Raw genomic sequence first — 26310 nt, 5'->3', positions numbered from 1 at the left:
GCCGGCACCCAATACCAGAACAAGTGCCAAGTACCCTGGTCTCGGCTCAGCTTCACCAGTAGTGTGACCACCGTTGGGCTTCGGGAGGAGCCCTCAGCTTATTTGGGTGCCACCTGGACTTAACGAGGGGTACAAGGCAAGATGTTCTGGCTGGCAAAGGGGCACGGCTGTTAGCAGAGTCTTTTAGGCCGAAGGTCACGGTACAAAAGGACAAGGCAAGCAAATGGTCAGACAGGCTGGGTCGAGGCAGGCGGATATCAGAATCGTCAGGCAGGCAAGGGTCAAAACTGGGTATCAATCAGACAGATGGGATCAGGCAAGAGAGTGGTCAAAGTTCAGGCTGGGTCAAGATTCAGAGTTCAGAATACAGGATACAGGCAGGGTCAAACACGGACAATCAAACAGGATACAGATTCAGGTTCAGGAAACACAAGGCTCAGGAAGCACCAGGATATCAATCCTATCACGGGCAATGAGAAACAGCAGGAAGGTCCCTTTTAAACTTTTAGATTTCGCGCCATTGCCATTGTGACATCATCACGCCAGCGCGGATGCGCCTACTAAACCCGGAAGTGCGCCCGCATGCTCACTAAGAAGAACCCGGCGCATGAGAAGAGGAGCGGTGTGGTGGGCGTCCCCGCCACACCACTAGACCACCAGGGTTAGTTATTTTCCTTACATTACCCCCCTCTCTAGGGGGGGCCACTGGACCCCCAGGCTTACCAGGAAATTTGGAGTGAAATTGCTTCCTGAGGCAGTCAGCCTTGATGTCTTCAACTGAAACCCAAGAGTTCTCCTCAGGAATAAAGCCCTTCCACCTAGTAAGGTATTGTAGCTTACCTCGCACAAGGCGGGAGTCGAGGAACTCTTGGATCACATATTCAGGCTGACCTTCAACCAACACTGGGGGAGGAACAGACAAGTGACGAACATTAGATGCAGGTTTTAAAAGGGAAACATGAAAGGAGTTACAAATTTTGAAATTAAAAGGTAATTTTAGACGAACAGAGGAAGGATTGATTATGGCAATGATGGGATATGGACCAAAGAACCTGGGACCAAGTTTGGGAGAGGGAACCTTCAGTTTAATATTCTTTGTAGATAACCATACCAAGTCCCCCACCTTGTACTGAGGTGCCTCGACTCTAGGGGATCTGTCAGCAGCTTTTTTCTGAGCCGAGGAAGCTGCGGACAGTGAGTTGTGGACCTGGGACCAAATCTTAGAAAATTGTTCTACAGAAACATTGGCAGAGGGTAGAGGAGAGGCAGAGCCAGAAAAAGAAAAAGCTTTGAGATGCAATCCATTAACCACAAAAAAAGGAGATTCCCCAGAGGATGAATGGGAAGCATTATTATATACAAATTCAGCCCAAGGCAACAGTTCAGACCAAGTAGACTGGTTATGGGACACATAACATCGAAGATATTGCTCAAGGGATTGGTTGACCCATTCAGTTTGGCCATTTGTCTGGGGATGGTAGGCAGAAGAAAAGGATAACTCTGTACCAACTAAAGAACAAAAAGCACGCTAAAATTTAGAAACAAACTGAACCCGTCTGTCAGAAACAATATTTTCAGGAAAACAGTGTAACTTAAAAATATGAGTAATAAACAGGTCAGCCAGGGTTTTAGCAGAAGGAAGGTGAGGAACAGGAATAAAATGAGCCATTTTATTGAACCTGTCTACCACCACCCAAATCACAGTTTTCCCTTGAGAAGAGGGCAAATCCACAATAAAATGGTGAGGAAGAGGAATAAAATGAGCCATTTTATTGAACCTGTCTACCACCACCCAAATCACAGTTTTCCCTTGAGAGAGGGCAAATCCACAATAAAATCCATGGAAATGTAGGAAGGCAGCATCCAAGAAATTACCCTCCGCCCCAGAGTCCACAAAGGCGGACACCAAAACAGAGCCCGTAGGCCAGGTTAATTTGACCGGTAACAGAATCCTTGAGGCAGATTGGGGAGAGGGAACTCCTGTACCCAAATGGAGCTCCCCTTCTCCATTTAGGCTTGGACGTTTCCCATCCTCTTAGGACACAAGTTTAGAAAATGACCCTTCTCTCCACAATATAGCAGAGACCCAAGGAGCGCCTGCGTGCCTTTACCTCAGGGGTTAGATGAGAAGTGCCTATTTGCATAGGTTCCTCCTGAGGAGAGGGCGCAGAGGCCTTAGAGAACTTATCAGAGGTAACTAAGGCAGATTTATCACTGGAAGCCCCAGGATAATTTGAAGAACCCTTTTCACCCCTTCTCTCTCTCTGTCTCCTATCCACCTGGATGGCAAGGGACATGAGATTGTCCAGGTTAGAAGACAGAGGGTAATTATCAAGACTGTCTTTGACAAGGTCTGACAGCCCTATACGGAACTGGCTACGTAGAGCCATATCGTTCCACCCGGTCTCTACTGCCCACTGGTGGAACTCAGTGCAGTACACCTCCGCATCCCGTTTTCCCTGGCGTAACTTACGAATCGTGGTATCAGACGAAGAGGCACGATCCGGGTCAAAAGTATGGCCATGGTCTCAAAGAAAGTATCTAAGGAGAAACGGGCTGGATCAGAGGCGGGCAGTCTAAGAGCCCAAATTTGGGGATCACCCTGTAATAGGGTCATGACGAACCTTACTTTCTCCTCACCTGTTGGAAACGAGTGAGGAAAGAAACCAAGGTATAATTTACATGCCTCTTTAAAGACAAAACATTTTGTTCTCTTCCCACTGAATTTATCAGGAAAAGCAATTTTGGGTTCCTGGGGTCTAGCAAAATTACCCCACATAGCAGAGGAACCCACAGGGGAAGAGACAACAGGACTGATTGGCTGCTGTGGAGTTTCAACCTTGCGGGTCAGACTGTGAAACCCCTGAAGCAAGTAGTTTTGTTTCCGCTCATGGTCCTCCATGCGCTGTAGCAGGGCAGTAAGGAGCGTTTCGTTGGTAGTTGGAGGAGGCGTAACGGAAGCAGCAGCAGAAGCACCGTCTAGACTTTCGTCCTCCATGGCCCGTGATAATGTCATGGCCGGCAACCAATACCAGAACAAGTGCCATGTACCCTGGTCTCGGCTCGGCTTCACCAGTAGTGTGACCACCGTTGGGCTTCGGGAGGAGCCCTCAGCTTACTTGGGTGCCACCTGGATTTAACGAGGGGTACAAGGCGAGATGTTCTGGCTGGCAAAGGGGCACGGCTGTTAGCAGAGTCTTTTAGGCGAAGGTCACGGTACAAAAGGACAAGGCAAGCGGATGGTCAGACAGGCTGGGTCGAGGCAGGCGGATATCAGAATTGTCAGGCAGGCAAGGGTCAAAACCGGGTTTCAATCAGACAGATGGGATCAGGCAAGAGAGTGGTCAAAGTTCAGGCTGGGTTCAGTATAGTCAGGATACAGGCAGGGTCAAACACGGACAATCAAACAGGATACAGATTCAGGTTCAGGAAACACAAGGCTCAGGAAGCACCAGGATATCAATCCTATCACGGGCAATGAGAAAAAGCAGGAAGGTCCCTTTTAAACTTTTAAATTTTGCACTATTGCATGCGCCTACTAAACCCGAAAGTGTGCGCCGCGTGCTCACTAAGAAGAACGCGGAGCATAAGAAGAGGAGCGGAGTGGCAGGCGTCCCCGCCGCACCACTAGACCACCAGGGTTAGTTATTTTCCTTACACTTGTTTTGTGACAAAAAGTCATGCGATTTCCCTCCCGACCCTAATTTGCATATATAAATTAGGATTTGGTTCGGCCAGCTAGAAGGATTCGGCGAATCTGAACCCTGCTGAAAAAGGCCGTATCCTGGCCGATTCCTGAACCGAATCCTGGATTCGGTGCATCCCTAGTTGATATAATCCAGTGTAATTTGCAATGAAGCCTTTTAGCTATGGCATACAGGAATTTTGTTTAATGTTACATATGGTAACTTTATGATTTCCAGAACACTTGTGACCAACAGAAGCTACTAAATGGAAATCTTAGCAGTATGCATAAAATTGATCAACTGATTCAAAATTAATGAACAGACATATTGCCTTTACTTTAGTAAAGTATCGCCTTTGAGGAGATATTATCTGCAATGGAGATTACCTTTGGTTATTGCAAGTACTTCTATTATTTTGTAGAAGTGGTTTTCTCAAACTATACTGAGCTCTTTTGAGCTTATGGTGCACTATATCACATAGGCTTGAAAGTCTTGGTTCTAATGACTTCACATTACATAGTTTGCTCCATCTAGAACAAAATTCACTTGTACCTCCCAATAACCTTATTGTGGGGAAACATGGGGGAACATGGCCTGCGTGAATCTGGTAAAGTCAAGGCAACGTGCTTATAAATTTTAAATATTGGCAGTTTGACGGCATCTCGACTGGAATGAGGCATTGAGTATTTGTAAGACATTTGAATCTTTTAGGGCTTTTGGGCATCTTGCATACCGGAGAAGAGACAATTAAAGGGAAATGAACACTGTATACTGTAAATATATAAAGGACCCAGACAATAATTTTCATGTCTTCTTGATTCATAGATCTTGCCGGAAGACACAAGGAAACCCCTTGATATTAGAAGAAAGTGTATTGCCTGGATAAACTAAATACTAGCGCAAGCATATTTCATCTTTGGAAGTCTAATTTAAGTGCAGGGCAGGTTGCAAAGTGCATGACCGATAAAGCCAGTCATATAACTCTGGCTCAGCTAGCATAAAATATTTTTTTTCCCCAAGAAAATAAACCAAAAGGTGATTTGCGACATGAGTTGTCAGATGTTACCCATCATAAGCAGAGTTTTTATTCTATTACTAATGAGCTTTTTATATGTCTAACAGGTGGTTGATATGAATAATGTGTATAGTTTGTTGAATGGGTAACCCAATTAAGTATTCTCTACCCATTATGTAAAACCTGCCTTTAGCACATTATTTACATTATTAAAGATGGGTGCTACCATAGCCTTCAAAACAATGAATAAGAGCTGCTTATTTGTTAACAGGTACTCAGTGGTGATACAGTCTAATACTGTGGTGTCACAATTATCTGTTGCAGATGAATGTAGCAGGATAATTAGCACATAGGCTTCACTGGGCAATGAACAAAAAGGAATGATTCGTTATCTCTGTAAAGCACTTCAACCATATCCGAGGAAATCAATTGAGTAGGAAACTCACTTTATGGACAAAGGGCATTATTATGCTGAGACAGCAAAAGGCCCTCCCCAACCTACATAAGTAGGAAGCATAGAATTACCAAGAATGTTATTGTTTAATAGGGTTGCCACCTTTTCTGGGCCCAGAAAATGGGCAGGGTGCAGGCTGGATGACATTGGAGGTGGGACGGGATCGGGGCCTGTGATGTTGGGTTGGGACCGGTGATATCAGGGATGGGACTGATGACGTGGCAATCAGCGATTGGCTGATCGCCATGTCATTATTTTCAATTTCCTGCCCGCATTTCCTAATTTGGAAATTCGGGCAGGAAGGTCTGGAAGGTTTGAGATTCACTGGATGCAGGATCTATCTAGCCTAAATCATTAAACACAAAAACAAATTTACAGCTGGAATTATGCCTTTAGGCATTATACCTATTGTTACTTGTCTATTATACTGTCCATCAAACACCCCAGTGAGCATCTCCACTGCTCCACTTTTATAACACTCTAGCCATCACTCTGCACTGCATTTGGTGACTTGTGTATGGCTGCTTGAACATAAGCCACGTAGGGAATCCAGGTTCAGGCAGGAGATAATTCCAGTGTTTCCTTGCATTTGTGCATGCAACTATGCAAAATTCAAAGCATGTTGGGCTGGCATACTCACACTTATTGCAACTTGTATATGGAAGCAAGTACCTTTATGAATAGTGACCATTCTAGGGTTTTGCATTGGTAAACTCCTGTTATGTATTGCACCCTTTGAGAATAAGCAACATTTCAGCTATCATGAAAAGCATGTTGTGTGTGGTTTTACATTAAATAGTTGCTGCTTCTGCTGTAGAACCCTACAGTTCCATAGAGCAGATTGATATACATTTTATGGAAGCAAGACCAAAGTTTCTGCAGCCCATTCAGTTACCGTGTCCCTTCTCACACATGAAAACCTCACAGGCTTCTATGTATTCAGATATGCCAGACAGCAGAACACTACTCAGTAATTTCCGTTCAGAGGTTTTACAAGGAGAAGGAAATTTTGAAATGCAATCACTTCTGCTGTGAACATCAATGGATGTTTTCTTAACATCCTCATTAACTGGGCTATGTTACTCATTGGTCATCCAATATTACTGACACTCAGGAATTCCTTCTAACATAGTCCAAATTTCAGATGGAGAGTTTACTGCTGCTCTTTGTTTTTCACGCTGGAACTATGGCAACTATAGAAGGAAAATCAAAAGTCTAGCACTGTTTATTTAAGAGAATCTTCTCTGCTCTGTATATGAAATCTTGCCACGTTACTCGGAACTGAAATGCTTATACTACACTACTGCAAAGTTATTACCACCCATAAATGCGCCTGATAAAGGCTGAATCTTGATGCAAATTTATTCAAACATCTGTGCAGCACAGTATTCTTGGTGTAGAAGTATATATTCTTTGTATTCAGAGGGAAACTGTAATGAAAAGAAAAATGCCCTAAAAAATAAAAAGAGGAACAAAATAGCCCTTTGCACCAATGATCAACCAATGCTGGCCCCCTCCATACCTACATATTTTTTGCTTCACATTGCTAATGCAAAGAGGGCAATGGCTCCAAATACATTTCAGAGTTAAAGGTTCTGCCCTGCACAGGGATTGGGCTACTATGGACCCCAGTGTTGAGACGGAACCACCAACTTACAAGACGAATACAAAGAGTGTACTGAGGTAATGGTTGGCAAACCAAATGGTGGGACAAGAACTTTAATATAGATTTAAACAATATTCATGGCTAATGTGAATGTATTTTATTCCTAGACCTCTGTGTAGTTTGCCACATACATTTTTGTGTGAAAATCACCAATACCAGCAACGAGAAGAAGTCAGTTTTTTGATATCACATTATTATAGTAGAATACATGAAAAACGCCTAGAAGCTTGTGTTTGTGACATATTTTACATTTAGTTTAAATGATAAAATGGTAATATAATAAAGGGAATATTATAAGTGCAATATAAATAAGTGTAATTATGTGATAGTATCCCTTAATTATTGCCTAATCGACAGAATAAGGGACACCAGTATCATCAGCTAGTTACATTGAAAAAGGGATGCAGTGGCTGAGGTTTTTTCTTCTGAAATTGTAAAGTGTGGAATTTTCCATGTTTACAGTGACTGGCTCTGCAGCTATTAAAAGGCCTTGCTGTATTAGCATAGCCATTTCTACCATAATGCCATAAGAGAACTGTACTTCTGTTGGTAACTCAACATGGCTGTCCATGGTAACCTTTAGAGCTGACCTTACTTGTCTATAACACACCCACTCGGCCAGTTGGGCAGGTCCTCAAACTAATAGATACTATTTGGATTTAAGAAATGAATCCAAAATGCTACATGTACTCACTTTAAGAAAGTAGGTATTCTGCTATATTGTAAATATAATAATAAACATGAAAAGCAGTTAGAGCAACATAAAAAGAATATAAACCACCAATATGAAAAACAAGGATAGTGTTTTTAAATATTTTTACAAATATCTGAATAAATAATCTGTTGGGCACCTTGACTATTTTCCAAGCGTGGCTTGGAAAATAATAAACAAAAATAATTATTTGAGATCTGTAAGATTTATGTAATTTGTGACCGATAGAGACACTGTATAATCTGTATATCTCGATATCTTGAATTTGCTTTTAATCTGCACTTTTGGGTATTTTACACCAAGTGATAAAATGACAGTTGCTTTCACTGCAGAAGAATGGAGTTCTAAGGAAATCAGTTATAAAATCAGTTATTAAGAGATGGGTCACTGAATCTACACATCTTTCATCTCTTGCATACTTTATTTATTGGAAATTGACAGGGTTGTGAAGGCTGCATGCATGCGATGCACATATTTTAATAACACAGCCTAACCCTAAAAGGCAAAGACTAGCATGGAGCTATTGAGAGAAATAATTCACACTTTGTATCCAAGAATACAATCCAAATAGGACAGCAATATGTCTAGGAGAAGGCTGAGACTTTGCAGGTGGGTCATCCTTCAACAGGATAACAATACTAATATGATGTACTTTTGATTCTTCTGAGCTCTTATTGCTGTTTTTTCTATGAAAGGATGCATGGTTGATAAGGTCAGATACCAACTCTTGCACCCATTAGGTTACTCTGGCACTAGTTGTGGGAGAAGTGTTGTAGTGGTTGAATCTAAGCCTGTGGTGTCAGTATGGCAAGGCATTTAGTTTGCAACCATGCAAAGGGAACCTGCTTTGCATTAGAGCTGACACCTTGCATGATGGCAGGTATTCCAGACAGTCCCACCAGGATACTAGGAAAACTGCTAGTGGGCCCTCATGCTGCTAAACATTTGGCCTATTTCATGGCCATTCCCTATTTCAATGAGAACAAAGAGGCTAAATAGATGCAATAATAGATTATAATATGCAAAGAAAAACTAGGAGAATAGAGGTTGAGTGAGGAGAGAAAGAATAATAGTACTGAGAGTGGGCCCCTGGTCTAAAGTTTTTTGGTGGGCCCCTGGTTTAAGGTTTTCATGTGGACCTCTGGTGTTCTAGTCTGACACTTATTCCAGAAGGCACCCATGTGCCACACATCTCCCGCTCTTCAGCAAATTACATTAGGATAAGGTTCTTTACAGCTGTTGAACTTTGCATCATACCCTATTTTTATAAGTAATGCCCAATGGGAATAATGTATTTCAAAGGAAATTGTAATCTGGAAACACAAAGAAAGATTGTATTAAAATTGGAAAAAGTCTAATACTTAATGCATAAACATTATATGACACAGCCACCTTTTTCTAGCTGAATAAGGCATAATAGTTCCTTCTACCTTCTAGGTAGAAGTAGGTAGAATTCTAGTTGTCTGTACACCAGAAAATGAGGCATGGCTAAGAAGCAAGTTCTAGAGAATTATTATATTTCCAGTAATTGGCTCCAGTTACATCACAGCTCTAATTCTTTAAATTACTGCTGGTACTTTTCTATTTAAAAGTTGTCAGCTATAGGCACTACCTATTTTCCAATAAAATGGTCTCCTAGCTAGTCCAAAGGCATTTGGGAGCCCCCCTGTTAGCTATAACCTTGTATACATATTTAAGAACATACTTTTTGTCTGTAACATCAACCCAACAGTTTTAATCCCCAAAAAACTGGACCCTCTTTCAAGGAATGGGTAAACCTAGTTGAGGAAACCTTACTGATTAAACGTAAAACTTCACAGTAAGGGTGACTGAGAACAAATGTTGTTATGTATATAAGAAACCAGTACAGGTATAGGATCCCTTATCCGGGAACCCGATATCCAGAAAGCTCCGAATTACGGAATGGCTGTCTCCCATAGACTCCATTTTATCCAAATAATCCAAATTTTTAAAAATGATTTCCTTTTTCTCTGTAATAATAAAACAGTAGCTTGTACTTGATCCCAACTAAGATATAATTAGTCCTTATTGGAAGCAAAACCAGCCTATTGGGTTTATTTAATGTTTAAATGAATTTCTAGTAGGCTTAAGGCATGAAGACCCAAATTACGGAAAGATCCATTATCCGGAAAACCCCAGGTCCCGAGCATTCTGGATAACAGGTCCCATACCTGTACAACTCAAATATGTTTATTTTTTATGCTCAATGAAGATACAGTATGCATAACCCAATAGAAGGATATTGTATTTTCATGCTGAAATAAGACTACCCTCTACTTATCCCACCCTTCTTTCCTTCTGTATCCCTTACCTGTTATAAGAAAATCAATAAAATAAAGATTTAATAAAAAAATTAATGCAACAGCACCCATAGTGACCACATGTGGTTAGTTGTTCTGTTGATGTCTAACTCTATACAATAAACCCTTCTGCTCCATACAATAGGCTATGTCTTATACAGGTATTGGACCTGTTATCCAAAATGCTGAGGACCTGGGGGTTTCCAGATAATGGATCATTCCTTAATTTTTGATCTTCATTTTTTTACCTTACTTTCACTAGAAAATCATGTAAACACTAAATAAACCCAATATGCTGCTTTGCTTCCTGTAAGGATTAATTATATCTTAGTTTGGACCAAGTACAATGTACTGTTTTACTATAGAGAAAAAAAGAAATAATTCAAAAAATTGGATTATTTGATTTTAATTAAGTGTATGGGAGAGGATCTTTCAGTAACTAAGAGCTTTCTGGATAACGGATGCCACCACTGTATTTCATTTCTCCTTTAGATATGGCATGCATTAAAATGAATTCATGTGAGATTCCTTTTTAAAAGATGGGAACACGTTGTTATGTAGATAAAAACAATCCCAAAGGGAGGACATATTGATAATTATCTATTGTTATCATGATTATCATTTTGGATGCATCCTTCTAAGCCTTAATAAAAACAAAACTAGCCATTGCTTAGCTAATCATATTAGTTACAGAGAGATGTCAGAGAAGATATACTAGGCATGGCTCACTGACAATGACTGCCTGTTCCAGAGCACCACACTTTATATTCATCTTTAAAGAATGGACAGTTTACCTCTTTTGTGACCAAATATGGCCATACATCTCTAAATTACAAGGTCTTTGTATTTATGACTGCTGTGATATTTTGTATAAAGGAAGTGACACTTTCATTGTTAAATAAATTCAATTTAATTTTAACACAAACATACATTTTTTGGGCAACATTATGTGCATACAGTATATCCACAGCATACACTATAAATAATAGAACTGAAATAGGGCTGGGAAAAATAAACATTATTGTGCATGAATAGGCCCGGATTTGTGGAAAGGCCATCGAGGCCTGGGCCTAGGGCGGCAGGATTTTATGGGCGGCATGCTACCCAGCCACACCCACATTGGTTCAGAAACACTGGGGATGAGCAGGAAATACGATTGTTTTTTAAATTTCCCGTGCGCCAATCCCAATTGCTCCAAAAATGTGTGTGAATAAAGGGGAGGGGACAGGAGCGACAAACAACAGCAGGCCGGGGGCGCTCACTATGTAAATCCGGCCCTGTGCATGAATTTTACATTGGTTAGCCATGGAATCCAAGGAATAAAATACAAATCCAATGAAACATTAAACACACATAAAAGTATTAAAATGTACTTGGTTAGACTGATTCCTCCTTGACTAAACGCAACAGAAGTATCAACAGTGCCTTGTTCCTGAACTGTGCAGCCCTTGTCTAGGCTTTTTTTCAGATCACCTAACCTAATACCTAATAAGTTTGGCAATAACATACCAGTGCTAATAATCTTGATGCCACGGTGAACAAACCATTGCAGCTTGTAGAAAACTCTGTTGCATATTTTGTCATGTTATACAACTGACATGATCTGTGGTTTCCTTTTTGCCAGAATACTGAAACATTTACTGGAAGACTCAGAGGCAGCTGAAGTCTTGCAAACAAATGTGCAATACCTACTGTATATGCATGTGTACAAGCCAGTATGCAATCAACATGTTCAGTCAAATGCCTTGTTTATACAGGTACGGGACCTGTTATCCAGAATGCTCAAGACCTGGGGTTAACCGGATAAGGGATCTTTCTGTAATTTGGATCTTCATACCTCAAGTATACTAGATAATCCTGAAAACTTTAAATAAACCCAATAGGCTGGTTTTGCTTCCAATGAAGCTTAATTATATCTTAGTTTGGATCAAGTACTATTTTATTAGTACAGGAAAAAATTTAAATAATTTTTAAAAATTTGGATTATTCGGATAAAATGGCGTCGGCATTCTGTAATGCGGTTTTCAGATAACGGATCCCATACCTGTATTACCATTTATTTATACTTTTAGGTACAGTATTCCTTATGCTAATTAAAGTTAGGCATGTGAACAGTTCTGTAAGCTCCAAAGAAAGCTCTGTACTGGGCATGTGTCCCATGTTGATAAAAGGGATAACTAGGAGTGGTAAAAATTGCATATTTCTCTAATAATTCAGAGTACATTAATCAGTTACTAGCAGTTGGACCTCAGGTTTACACCATCAGATTCTTTAAACTATGAGCAATTTCCTTATATTTCTACTTTCAGGGCACTACTAGACTCCTCAGAACATCCTAAGCTCCCCAGCAGTGTCATGAATTATCTCTACCATTGCTGCAGCAAAATGTTTACTTTGGTCTAATGTTCAACTCTTAAATGAAGAAAATAATAAAGCCCTTTTAAAATCCATTTTCTGGACTACAGCTCACAGTCTGGAGGGAAATTCTAAAGTAAAATTGTTGATGAGTGATGCAGAGTAAAGAGAAACAAGTCCATTATTGGCAATAAACCAGCAGGAACATTTCAGAGTAATTTGGTTTAATGAAGAAAAAGGCAACAGAAGCCTTTTAATTGAAAAACTACAGTTTATATTGTACACAATACCTTCCTGCTTAATGACTATACCTGCAACCCTACAACATTTCAATTACATTTCCCTATTTACAGTTAGTTTGTGGCTGTAACCAGCACACTCTGTCCATGATCTGTAATATAAACTGACTATCCTTCTCATTGCCCTGGCATACTGCTTGCAAATCATTCAGGCCAATAAACCTTTTGTGTTTGATGCATGGTGCTCCTGCATTTGCCACCACTTGCCCTATATACTACACAGAATATTATTTTATTTTTACAAATTCACAAAGTATTTACCAAATTCCAAACAAGTGGAAGTTGAGACAACTTTATACAAAAATAGCCACGATAAGATGTTGTGTTGGAAGGCAATGTCAACATGCAGTCCACTGTAAAAGAAATTGTTGCCACTTTAGTAGGTTATAGAATTCTGAATTCTTAGCAACTCTTCAATTGGTTTTCATTTATAGTTTTTTTATTTGCCTTCTCAGACTATTTTCACCTTTCAAATGGGGGGGGGGGGGTCATCAGTTATCATAAACAGGCCATGCCATTAAAATATCCACCAATTGGCAACTTTTGATGGCCTCAGTTTGTACTGCCTATTGATTCTACTGTTGTGCTACTAAAGTGCAGGCACAAGTCACATGACTGGGGCAGCTGGGAAACTGACAAAATGTCTAGCCCCATGTCAGATTTCAAAATTGAATATAAAAAAATCTGTTTGCTCCTATGAGAAATGGATTTCAGTGCAGAATTCTGCTGGAGCAGCACTATTAACTGATGTGTTTTGTAAAAAACATGTTTTTCCATGACAGTATCCCTTTAATACAAATGCCTTTTTAATTTTTGTGTTTCAAGAGAAAGTTGTTTTTTAATGTACCTGCTTATCATTAATCTTTCCTTTCTTCATTCAGTCACCATCATTTCCTTTTTCATCTATTTCCTTGAGAAGTAGTATCAGCTTGTCATTTTAATTACACTGAACTGAAATATTTGGAACCACTTATTCCCTTTTACAATAAATCATTATTACTTTTTAATTGTTTAAACATTTTAGTATTTCAAATTGATTTTGCATCTTGGATCGAAATGTCTTATTGCTGTGAAATAGAAACATACATATGGCTTTATACAGAAACCTTCAGCAGATAGAAGCTTTTGCAAAATCACTAAACTAAAAAATGGCTATGAAGGGACACCCACAAATAATGACTCTGCCATTAATGTTACCATGGTCTTTACAATGGGCAATAATGCTTTGATCATTAATACTCTTTCCTTTATATATTTCTTAAAATGGTTTCAAACCACCGGGACACAGAAATGCAAGTATAAATCAAAGCACATATAGATACAGTAATTATACTGCTGAATTATACATAAGAAATGCATGGGCCTGCTAAGAACACAAATTCTAGACCTACACAAATATCGATGAGTAAAAATGTAACTGAGCCCTGGAGAAATTAACATAAATATTAGATGACAATGTTGCATAAATAAAGCAGTAAATATGAGCTCCCTTTCATATTGTCAACAATTTATTAGTATTAAAAAATGCAATGTCAAGTATGGGACCCATTAAACAGTACACGAGTTTCTCTGAAAAGTGGTAAATGTGCAACCTGTGTCCAAGTTCAGCAGATCCTTCTCCAAAGCCTTTATTTTGGGAGTGAGTTGGGGTTTTGTCTTTTATTCCAACTTGAGGGTTTTAAGATTTCCATCTTTCTGCCTCATTTATTTTAGTATATTGCTTCATTTGCAATAAACAACCCTTATGCTACTGCCACATGGTGCTAAATCAGTCCACCCACTGACCCTCACCTGCTCCTATGGCTGTGCTCAAAGACACAAGAACAAATGGAGCAGGTCAATGGTTTGGCTGATTAATTGGTCTGCATTTATACCCAGCACGAGAATAAGCCCTGTGTGACATGTATACAACAGCCTTAAAGTCCTGAGTACTCCAGATATGGGATTCCATGTTTCAATCTGTACAGTTTACCTGACAGTGTAATGACTCTACTAGTAAATATTAATAAGCGTGTCTAACTGGAAGACCGGATGTGATCCTGGAGTTTTTAGTAAGATCCACAATATTCTTTACATTACAATATACATGACATTACCTGTCTTGGAACATAAGAGCTAATGCCCAAAGCTTAGTACACTTTTGCCCTCCTATCTGTATGCTATCCACCCACTTAGACTGGAAGCTCTACGGATCAAGGACTTCCTTCCTACTGTGTCTTTTACCACATGGCACATAATCTCTGTATATTTATTAGGGCCGAATTTCCCAAAAAGAAGGGCACGCCCTTCCCGAGCACAATTTCAAGCACCAGAACACTGGGGAGCTTTGAGTCCCTGGGGCTCCTTAGGATGCAACTGGACGACATGCCGCCCTAGGCCCTGATATTTATACTCATTTGTTATAATGTCCTCCCTGCTGATACATTTCTATTTTTCAAATCTCTTTAGAGCTGTGTATTCTGCTAAAGCCACATATACAGTTATACATATATTCATCCATCATTTTTATAACTGGCCCACAAATGTGGTATCTCGCATAAACAGCCCTACATGTACAAGGTATAAAGCTGACAGCACTGCAATCGAAAAAACAATTCAGAAGTATTGTCAAATATATTATCTTTCTTCATCATCTTAAATATTAAATATGCTGATTATAAATAACACCCATGCATTTCTATTGAAGCTGGACGGTATTTCTGTGAATTTGTGTATGGTCTGATGTGAGCAGTGGGATCAAAGCTTTTGAATGCTATCCAATTTCTTTATGTGTTGTCAACTAGTCAGAAGTTCTATACACAGTTTCATGAATGGGATTTTATAGTGCAACGATATAAGTAATTTATATTATATCCTGCCATAGAAAATTGCTTTATAGTGTTCCCTGGAAGGGCAGCAGATGGTACACACAAAGCTGTTGTAAAAATTTCTTATTGGAAAACAAATGTCATGTGATTTGTTGTTTGCCATAGTAAAGTCTTAGCTGTTGCTTCTGCTTCATTTAATCGCCCCATAATTCTTTCTGACTGTCTGCAAGTATAGTTAGTACAAGCCACAGATGCTAATGGATATGTTACATACCAGTCTTCAAAGCCATAAGGAGGGGATGTTACCCTGCACCACCTGACAAAAACGGATGTTAAGTTCTCTGATGTCTTGACAGGAGTGATGAGGCCAACATAATATGTTCCTTTCTAAAACAACTAAGCACTCAATACATTATATAGGCTTGTGAGATCCACAACAGGCTTACTGAATCATAGGGGTGCCTGTATCAGCATACAAAACATAAAAATAATTCCTGCCTTCTGGGTGCTACCTACACACATTTGAGGAGTTCCCTTACAACTGCTGGACCCCTGTGCCCTACCAGCAAACAAAAAAAACTCCCAAAAAATATTTTTTGGGCCTCCCCCTGTACTCACTCCACTAGACAATTCTTTGAGGGATAGCTCAGACTCCTGGCTTCACTCTCAGTGATTTCCTTTGCTCATTACAGTGGCAGACCCCCATCCCCTGTGGGAGTTCCTTCCATTGCCTGAGAACAAACGTACATTCTAATCACAATTAAATACCATTACACAGGACAACCTTCTAAAGGAAAGTGAGTTACAATCAATAAAGTGGCCATATGGAACAGAGTTTGTGGCCTGCCTATTCCTTCCAAAACACTCCAGCTTTCATGGCCCAACAGAAAGATACTCTAAACAGAGAAACATTCCTTGTATGGTGAAACTGACATCTCCCCCTAGGGAGAAACTAAAGGCGCAGCACACTTTTCCCACTATTTATTGATCACTGACTTACAGTTAGTATCAATGCACTCAGTATTCCACCTCTTAGTTCTTTTAGGTCACAGAAATATTGCAAAATGTGTGCCAAATAAATAAATGATGCTGATGGTGATAAAGTGTCACTGAAAATGTGTTAATAATAGTATGTACACCTAGCTACACTTTTACAGTGGTTCCATGAGCAGAGCTGCTTAATGTGGCCTTTGTCTCAGCCTCCTAAACCAACCATGGCAGTAAGATTCCATGGGAGATGTATTAATAACAGTTTCACAATTCCATAAACCCATAGCAGCACATATCAGAAACAATCGCTTTGGTATTTCTGAATGGTGCCCCTCCCAGTGTCACCAAAGTCTGCCATAGACAGAATGTTTCCCCTACTTTTCTGTGGGAAGAGATTATTATAGTTGGACTGTACCAAAATGGAGTGCTACTTCCAGTATTACCTGTTTGGTATCAGGTGCCTCTAGGTGTATGGCCTCAAAAACTGCCAGGGGCCCAAAATAGTATCTGCAAACAAAGCACTGATGGCACATCCGATGCTGTGAAATCAGTTGTGGGTTATTTATTTAGCTCATAATAGTGGCAACGTTTCAGGCCTATATAGACCCTTTGTCAAGCCTTTCATTATAGTTGGACTAACCCCCATTGCACAGTTTCTGTTTTAGCCCCAGTGCAGGCAAACCCAACCACCGTCTACATCAGTGATCCCCAACCAGTAGCTTGTGAGTAACATGTTGCTCTCCAACCACTTGGATGTTGCTCCCAGTCGCCTCAAATCAGGTGCATATTTCTGAATTCCAAGCTTGGAAGCAAGTTTGGTTGCATAAAAACCAGGTGTACTGTCAAACAAAGTCTCAGTGTAGGTTGACAATCCACATAGGGGCTACCAAATGACCAATCACAGCTCTTATTTGGCAGCCCAAGAACATTTTTCTTGCTAGTGTTGCTCCCCAACTCCTTTTTCTTCTGAATGTTGCTCACGGGTGAAAAAGGTTGGGGATCCCTGGTCTACATGAATGTTGACTTTCACACTGCAGTGCTGCACAAAGGTATTGGCAGTTACCCTTTGGTCACTTCTGATGACAGCTTGTACACATGGCTAGGAACACAGGTTTGCTTCCAGTGCAACTGCTGGGAATGCAGCAGACAGTCACATGGCCAACAAGTTATGGCGCACTGTTGCACAGATCTACAGTTTAGGAGGCTCGTTTTTCTCTACACTGAACAGCCAGAAACAAAGTTTCTAACTTAATTCGCTTTTGGCAGAGAGCCCAGAACAGCCACAGCAGCAGATCGGATACTTTTGTAACAATTTCGAGATAAGCAAATAAGTAATTGTAACAATATAACATAACATGTCAATTGGGAAAAGTTAGACTCACAGCTTAAAGGACAATTCACCTTCATTAGCAAAACTGTAATAACTGAAAAAAACACAGAAATATGTTCAAACATTCATAACCTGCCAAATTTTGTAAAATTAACATGGTAATTAGGGGGTGTGACTACAGAATGGGCGTGGCTAAAACATCGGCACACTATGCGCAGCAAGTTTTTTGTCCCTCTTTTTATTTTCAAAATGTTGGTTTTATATTATCTCCTCTTACTATACAAGGATTTGATAAATGAGATACAGAGTTCTCCTAATAACTAAGAGATATGAATAACCTGATTTGCATCAGCAGGAGGCTATTCTAAATCTTAACCAGCCTCTCTGCTCTCTTGTTACTAGTAACACTTAGATATTCAAATTTCTGTTATTCTTATGCTCTTGAATTTGATGGCTGCTTTGCCATCTGTTTTCTCATTTGCACAGAAAACCTTTAAAATTACTTCATGGACATGATATTCCAAAGCAATATTTCATATAATATTTCTATTGTCCGTATAGTAAATGAGGGAAATTTGATTTCCCACTAGAGATTTCCCAGCTGTTTGCTAACATAATAATAATCAAATTCAAGAAAATGCACATGTGCTTCCGAAAATCTGCCATTTATGGGAGTAATCCCTGGCCCCTTAATAGCAGTTTAGCTTTTTGTTGACCCCAGAAACCAGAAAGCAGGTTAATCCTAAAGTTATATTTTTGTGATTATTATCACTATTACTTATGTTTCTAATCAGAACCAACAGATGTCATCTTCTGGTCTGCCTTTAAAGCCACTGCCTACATGTTTCGCTAAGTAGGTCCCTGGCAACTTGATAACAGGTTCAACCCTAGAGAGTATTAGCAACAAGATGCAAAGCAAGCATCATCAAAAAAATATACATATGCAAAATGTGCACCTGTAAATTTCACGCAGTTACATCCATGTCATTATAGGTTTTTCATTGCAAGTGCATTGCATTATATCCCCTGCTATTGGGCATTTCCTTTGGAGCAAAAACTTTTTTTAAAACTATAAATGACAGCTGTGAAATACATTATTCACTTGCACCCTAAAGTGCTGCTCACTGCAACATATAGTAAATGTACCCATAGTACAAACTACAGGGCAGGGTTAAAATGTGCAAAAAACATGATTAGGTCCATTTTTGGCATTTTGCACCATGTCCAGTAGAATATTCAATACCTACAAAGTTTCCAGTCAATAACTGTCCTATTTTATATATCCTCTTTTTCACTCTATATTTCTGTAGAGACATAAGCAAACCTCATGAACATTTGTGGATTGTTTTACAGCAGTTCTGTATGATATATTGCCAGTCCATTTGCTCCTTATAGGCTGATTACACTCTTTTAAAATATATGCAGCATACCAGACATGTCTTATACTTCAGGTAAAAGCTTTACATCACAGTACTTAAGAGTTGTGTGCCTACATTTTGAAGTAAACCTATTTCTACACCAGCCAGTCTCACCCTAATCCTGTCTTATAATGTGTAAGAAACACTCACCCTGGGGGTCTATTGGGCCATCGGGGACGCCTGCCACGCTACCTCCCATCCTCTTCAGTGCCGGCTTCTTAGTGTGCGCGCGAGCACATCTTAATTAATTATTGGCGCACTGGCGCTAGCATGATGACGTCAGCGAGCAGTGGCGCCAGATTCAAATGTATTTAAAGGGGCTTTTTTACTGGGTTCATTGCCGTTGTTAGGTTCTTCTTTTAAGAGTTCCTCTGCGCTATCCTGAATTAACCTGTGTTCTGATTCCTGTTTTGACCCTGCCTGTCTGACTATTCCTGATTTCTGTGATCCCGACCTCTGCCTGGTAACCGACTATTCTGACATCTGTATTCCGACCAGTGCCTGTCTCGACCATTCTTGATTGACCTCCCGGCTTTGACCCCTGCCTGTTTGACTCTATGCTTTCTGCCTGCTCTTTGAACTGTGACCTTTTGCCCAAAAAGACTTTGATAACGGTCGTGCCCCTCTGCTCATCCAGAACCCTTAGCTTGGCTCCTCTCTTAATAAGTCCTGGTGGCATCCAATTAGCCAAGGGCTCCTCCTGAGGTGAAAGGTGTCTGTGAAAGGCAGAAGAATGAGCCGAGACCAGGGAGCCTAGCATTGGTTCTGGATTCTGGGTACCGACAGTAACAATTATACTGTATTTGTCAAATTATTCCCTTTGCCTGTTGCTATTGTCACTGTCAATTTCAATATCTAAAGGTTATGTATAAGTAATGCTAAAACATTTTGCTCCATATTGAGACATTGTAGTTTTTTCTAGTAGGGTCTTTGGAGGCTGTTCAATATTTTTAGTGTTTTATCACCCGAGTCTAATCTTGTTCAGTCCAAGGGGGACAAAACATAAGACATGCCCAGCATTTAGTGACAATTCCCATTCAGTTTGAATGGCAGCTCAGAAGCAACAAAACCCAGGAAGACGCCCAATGTGTCATTACCCCAAGGCCCCACTAAACACAAAGAGTGGGTGGGTCTTTGTTTAGACAACAGATAAATGCGAGCTAAACACAAAACTTATAATAAATGCACAGCAGAGAAAAACTGGACTTCTGATTCCAACAAAAAATATTGACATATACAGCAATAAAATAAATATTGTGTCACATTAATTTAATATTTTTAATTTTTGGTTTATATGGTCGTTCAGTTTCTTTCCTCTTACAATTATTCCCCTGCGGCTTGAATAATGATTCTTTCCTCCCAGGTTCATTAATTCCTAGCACTGCTATGCATTTTCCACTTCACATTCTTGCCCTTAGGACTTCCCCATAGTTTTATCTCCAGTCTTGTGCTGTCCTTACATTGCTCTTTTGACCCTTACTGGGAGACCCATTTTTTTCTTTGCCAGACATCACAATCTATTCCTGTCTTCACACCTTCCAATCATTCCTCTCTTACACTATATTATTTTGCTTCTATCTTTATACTATGCCTAGGCATCCCCTTTTCATTTGCATGTCTGCTGTGTTTCCTTCCCTGTGCCACACTATTTTCATCTGTCTATATCTGACTTAGCTTGCCTATTTTATCTCACCTAAATCTTCCTCTGACTTCTGCTGTATTTTGATCACCCCCCACGCATTTGTCCCACCAGTTCAGCTTCATCTGCCACACTCTTTTCTCTATTCTGAACACTGCCCACATAACATTTCTAAATGTATTCCCACCTGTTCGTTTCAATTAATTCTGTCATCTGTGGTTTATTTGTTGTTAAGACTGGAACCTTTTTATAAAGTCATTTAACCCCTCTGTCCACAGTGGCTTTTTCCCATTGATATAATTGGGTATAATTTGTTGTGTTCTGCATATTGCAAAATGCCCTAAGCTACTGCCTGCACTATAAGCCTACATTTTCAAACACAATAACCACATGTGAACAACGGGGAGATTGTTCCTTCGCTCTGCCGATGCTAGAGTAAGTTTGCTGGTGCCTCAATCCTCCATAAAGGGTTACCGCAATCCCATATTAGTCCATAAAATAGTAGTTAGAGGAGAGCACTCATAGAAGCAGATACTGCTAAAACATTTTATTATTGACCACAAATCACACAATAACCACATCTCTGCTTCAACCTGCAAGTGGCTACAAGAATCATCTTCTGTATTTACTGGTCATAAAGCAGTTGAGTGTATGGATGCATGGCATGAAGATGCAGGTTGACATTGTTCTTCCTGTGAACACTATTGTGTTATAAATCACAAGCTCCCATCATCTTGGCTACAGCAAATCAGTAGTAAATGTTTTGACCAGGACTGCCCCAAATCTCATGAAAAGGTTACAAATATTGAAAACATTTATGTATCAGTCATTCAACCATAGTGCCAAGGATATCTAAGACAGCAAAAACGTTTTTGCCATAAATATCGCCCTTGTTGATCTTCAAGCTGGGGTTTCAGGGCTATCTAGGAGAGCAAATATGCAATCACCCTTCAACCAACTTTCAGAATACGCACCCCCTGGGGTACAGTTTTGAAGCCGCTGTTCTAACATGATAACTAGTGTGGTATTGAACACAATGGGAACCACAGTGAAACCTGATGATAGACAATCATGTTTAGACTTATAAATAAAGCTGTTTCCTTAAGGCCAACTTATCTGTCTGTGTATGGGCCTTCCCCGACTTATTTACTGTCAGATAGCTGGCCAAAAATCTGTTAGATATCTTTCATCTAGGTTTCAAAATTGTGCAATCCTCTCCCAATGGGCATAGGCCTGTTCTGATTTTTGAAGGATATTTATGTATGGCAAACTTAGGGCTCTCAAAAGATACTATCATCTGTTAGAAATGATACTTGATAAGACAGTATAATGTTTACTAAATTAATTAGAAAATATAAATACACAATACAATTAAAAATAGATACTTTTTCTAGCTGCATAAGGGCCATGAAATATGCTGCTTTCATCCCAACAGACAGAGTGGGTGTTGGGTAACCAATGGTGCTTTCCATTTAAATAAATTAAAAGCAGTCTTGGGTGAGTAGTGTTGTATTCACTGGCACACATAAAATGGTTATCAAAAAGCAGCATGTGGGATGGCCTTATGGGAATATATTTAACTAGACATTAAGCCCGTTAAATTAACGGGCGCTAGAACATATGTAGTCAAAGTTCGCCAGAGACGGTCCGTGGGGCACATGCGCAGTAGCGCAATCCCACGGACACAGGGACTGGACGCAGAGACACTTCAACTTTATTATATAGGATACCAACCTCCATCCAGTCATAGGATTCGATCTGCCTGTATAGCAGAATATTATATATAGCATTCAATCATTATTCTATAACTCCTTTGTTAATTACTGCTTAGGGTTATGTTATTTGGGATGTTTTGTGTTTTGCAAAATCACTTTCCGCAGAGACGAAAAAATGCAAAAATACTCTTTCCATTGTACTGACTTGACAAATAGCCAATGTCCATTTTGCCCACCAATTTCTTTCCTTCTATCAAAATCCTGAGAACTCTAGCCCAGATAATCTTCACACATTTCACAATTACCAGAAAATGTAAGCAAGTTTTCAGGTAAAAATCATTTTAAAATATTCTTTAAAATATGGTGATTTCACATAATAACCACTGCCATTGTTTGGGGTGCTTTCATATGTTTTTACTCCACATTTTCATCAGCAGCAACAAAAAATAAAATAATGCCCAAATGCCTGTAAATGCAACAAAGGTCTTAGTCCTCACATAGCTGGAAGGTAACAGAAAGACTCATGCTTACTATAAAATGTCAAAGCTACTCTCTTTCTCTAAATAATGCTTAGTTTTTTGGGTATACATACATTTTTGATGTTAATATCCCTTTAAGACTCTCCCACACAGGGGATATACAATGCAAAAAGCTCTTTCTACTATGGCTGGCATCAGTCACTAGCTCCATGTTGTTTCCCTTTCAGCTAATTGGAAGGGTTCATAGGTAAACAGCACCTACAATTATAATGATTCTTTATTTATATAGAGCCATTAATATCCTAGACACAGCCATATTTGTAACTCCGTACCCACTCAGAATTTTTTTCTTATACAGACCACCCACTAAAACTACTGCCCCAGACACCTGTCTACATAGATAGTATGGCCCTGAAAGCCAACATACAGTACTTTACAGAAATGATACATTCTGAATGGGAAGTGATGAGAGAAAAGTAGCAACACCCCAAGTAGTTGCTTTAAAATGCAACACGTACCCTACCCTTTAGAGAAGCAATGATTTTAAGATTATGTTAACATTTCTGGATGTTTTCCCCACTTAACTATCAAATTTTATTGTGCATAGATACACCTTTTAACTTCACACCCACATGTTACTGTGATCTTCGGTGCATTACTTTAAATGAGAGATGTACAACCTGTGGCTGTTTTGTTGAGCTGCAACCCCGCCCTGACCTCCTTCAAGTCTCTGAGGATGCTGGGAGTTGTAGTTGCTGGAGATCCAGAAGCTACATATCATCACTCTATCTCCCAGGGTACTGATAAATAGATGCATATTCTGCAGGACAGAAAATCATTGTTGTACAATGATACAGCTCTGGGTCGAATTAGTAACTCTTTAATAATAATTACGTTTATAATATTAAACAGTAAACAGGGTCACCTTTAAAGTAGAACCATAAAGCATGAAATGCTCTGAACTTATCCCAATAAGTACACTAGTTTTCTCCTCTACCACACCAGGTATTAAGAAGATTGCTTTTACATATCTTTCTTTCTACCCCATTAGTGACCTCACTGATTCCCCCTTTAGCACTAGAGTGTGCCTTACCAGGAATATAAGGTTGAAAGTCAGCAGCAAGTACTTGACACATTGCAGGGCTCCGCCAAGTCTCCCCATCACAGCTCCAGACTTCGACTGCAGCAGCTGTCAGATCCCAAGCAGGCAGCACCCACAGCTCCTGCATTCAACTAGCAAAGCCAGCCCCGCCCCTTTTACAAAGCACACACCCACCTGTTCTACTACTCAGGAGCTTGCCTTAGCATCCCATTGCATACAGCTCTCCATACACATAGGGGCAGATTTATCAAAATGTGAGTTTAGAGCTTAATAAATAAAAACTCACCCATGTTCTATTCATTCCTATGGTTCACCCATTGATAAATATAATTCTAAAAAATCCCATAGGAATGAATAGAACATGAACATGGGTTTTTATTCAAAAGCTCTAAACTTACATTTTCATAAATCTGCCCCATAAGGTCCATGTCCCTTTTCCGAACCCTTCCCAGCTGAACTGTGGGTAATAGAAGAAAACCCACAGATCAATATTGATCATATAACACAGTATGGAAGGGGTACAGTTTGCCAGTGCAAAAGGGCTGACAAACTGGAAACTCTAACAAATCTCTAACACAGGCCAGAGAGGGGTAATTATATGCTGTCACAGAGCAGTGCTTTATATGGGGGCTGCAATGCATTCAATGCAGACTGGATAAAATGCTACATTTATTTCAATGCAGAGCAGTGATTTATAAGGGGGCTGCAATGCATGGGCCCTTGTATTACATAAAATTCTATATTTATTTCAATGCAGACTGGATAAAATGCTATATTTATTTCAACGCAGACTGGATAAAATGCTACATTTATTTCAATGCAGACTGGACAAAGTGCTATATTTGTTTCAATGAAGACTGGATAAAGTGTATACTATTACACAAATATCCCAAAACAAACTGGCACTGCTACATTACCCAGAATGCCAGCTAGATGCAAAGCTTCATAATGACATGATGCAGAACAAGGCACAGATACAGAGTTGTAAGATGCAATTGGTGATAAAGAACAATGTGCAGCTCCAGGAGTAAAAAGCTGAGACAGTTCCAGCGTCCTCCTATGTGCCAGTCAATCCAAAACAGATATTGGATGATCTCGTGATTAAATCCTCTGCATGTTCCCCTGTCTCATGCGACCAAACAATCCTCTCCTGTGCAAAAGGGAAATCCCAAAGAATTACTGCAAAATGCAAGGCGAAACTGAGGGCGTGGCCGCACAAACCGAGCTACCGTAATGCAACTAAAATAAGCGACCAGCAGAGCTCTGATCAGTACTATAAGAGTATCACAGTAAACCTAATAGAGTGACACAGGAGGCAAAAGCAATTTGTTAGGGCTGGTCTTTGCATAGTAGGAACTCACATTTGGAGAGTGCCCGGCATGAATTGGGACCAATGGGAGTTATCTATATGCACAAAAGCAGTAAACACTAGCTGCTAGTGTATTTCTATATGACACATGACAGATATTATTCCTCAACAATTACTCTTCATCCACTGCTTGTTTTACCACGCGTTTAACAGGTGTAGTGTTGTCACTTAGTTTTGCCTTGCGCATTAAACAAGAGAATTTAAATATGCCATTATTGATTGCCATTAGGGTTGCCAACTTGGCCAGTAAATTGATACTTGATGCCAATCAGTGGTGTAACTATAGAGGAAGCAGACCCTGCGGTTGCCCTAGGCAACCAGACCAACCATGTCGCCCCCTCCTCATGGTGAGCACGAAGAAGCACGCAAATGCACGGAGTAGCGCTTGCGCCAACGATGCTTGCGCACACAGAAGAGATCGAATCATGTGCACCAATGAATATAAGAATTGCTGCTGCAGGTGGGACGACCCAAGGGCTCCGAACTAGGGGAAGGTGGCCCGAAGAGAGACTGTGCTTGGCGTCCCTCCAACTTTGCTCCCTAGGCACGTGCCTCTTCTGTCAACCCCTAGTTCCACCCCTGGTAGGGGGCCCAACAAAGCCATAATTAATGAGCAATTTCAAAATATCTTGGTATAATAGTCCAATTTACTAATACTTAGGAGCCCCAAACTGAATTTTTTGTGGGGCCCAGTAACAACTAATTATGCCTCTGATGCCAATGCTATTATTAAGGAAGAAAGATAAAATATAGAAAGGCTGGTATTTTTTTTCTAGAAAAGGTTGTTATCTACGCTTTTTCCACGGTGCCAGCGCTCCTTTTTAAAAGAAAAAAAGTTCAGGCCCAGAAGGAGGCAACGTGCTTCCATATTACTTCTATTCCCAGGGATCCCTTATGAATGTTTATTCTTACAAATTCACAGTATCTTCAGATTTTCCAAGTTTACTGTCAAG

General features: G+C 40.0%; 1 protein-coding gene across 2 annotated transcripts in view; it reads right to left on the bottom strand.

Annotated features, from left to right (window-relative positions):
• tspan2.S (tetraspanin 2 S homeolog) overlaps nt 1-24146 on the bottom strand; it is a 90191-nt gene extending 66045 nt beyond the window's left edge. The window contains exon 1 of one of the 2 annotated variants that reach the window (XM_041583720.1): nt 23980-24146. In XM_041583720.1, the coding sequence (XP_041439654.1) occupies nt 23980-24115 (136 nt within the window). In that variant the 5' untranslated portion in view covers nt 24116-24146. The remainder of the gene's footprint in view (nt 1-23979) is intronic. The other variant, XM_018249166.2, reaches the window with a different exon arrangement.
• Nucleotides 24147-26310: the final 2164 nt, after the last annotated feature.

The sequence above is a fragment of the Xenopus laevis genome, chromosome 2S (assembly GCF_017654675.1).
Source record: "Xenopus laevis strain J_2021 chromosome 2S, Xenopus_laevis_v10.1, whole genome shotgun sequence".
Classification (NCBI taxonomy): Eukaryota; Metazoa; Chordata; class Amphibia; order Anura; family Pipidae; genus Xenopus; species Xenopus laevis.
This window is presented reverse-complemented; position numbering and strand designations above follow the sequence as displayed.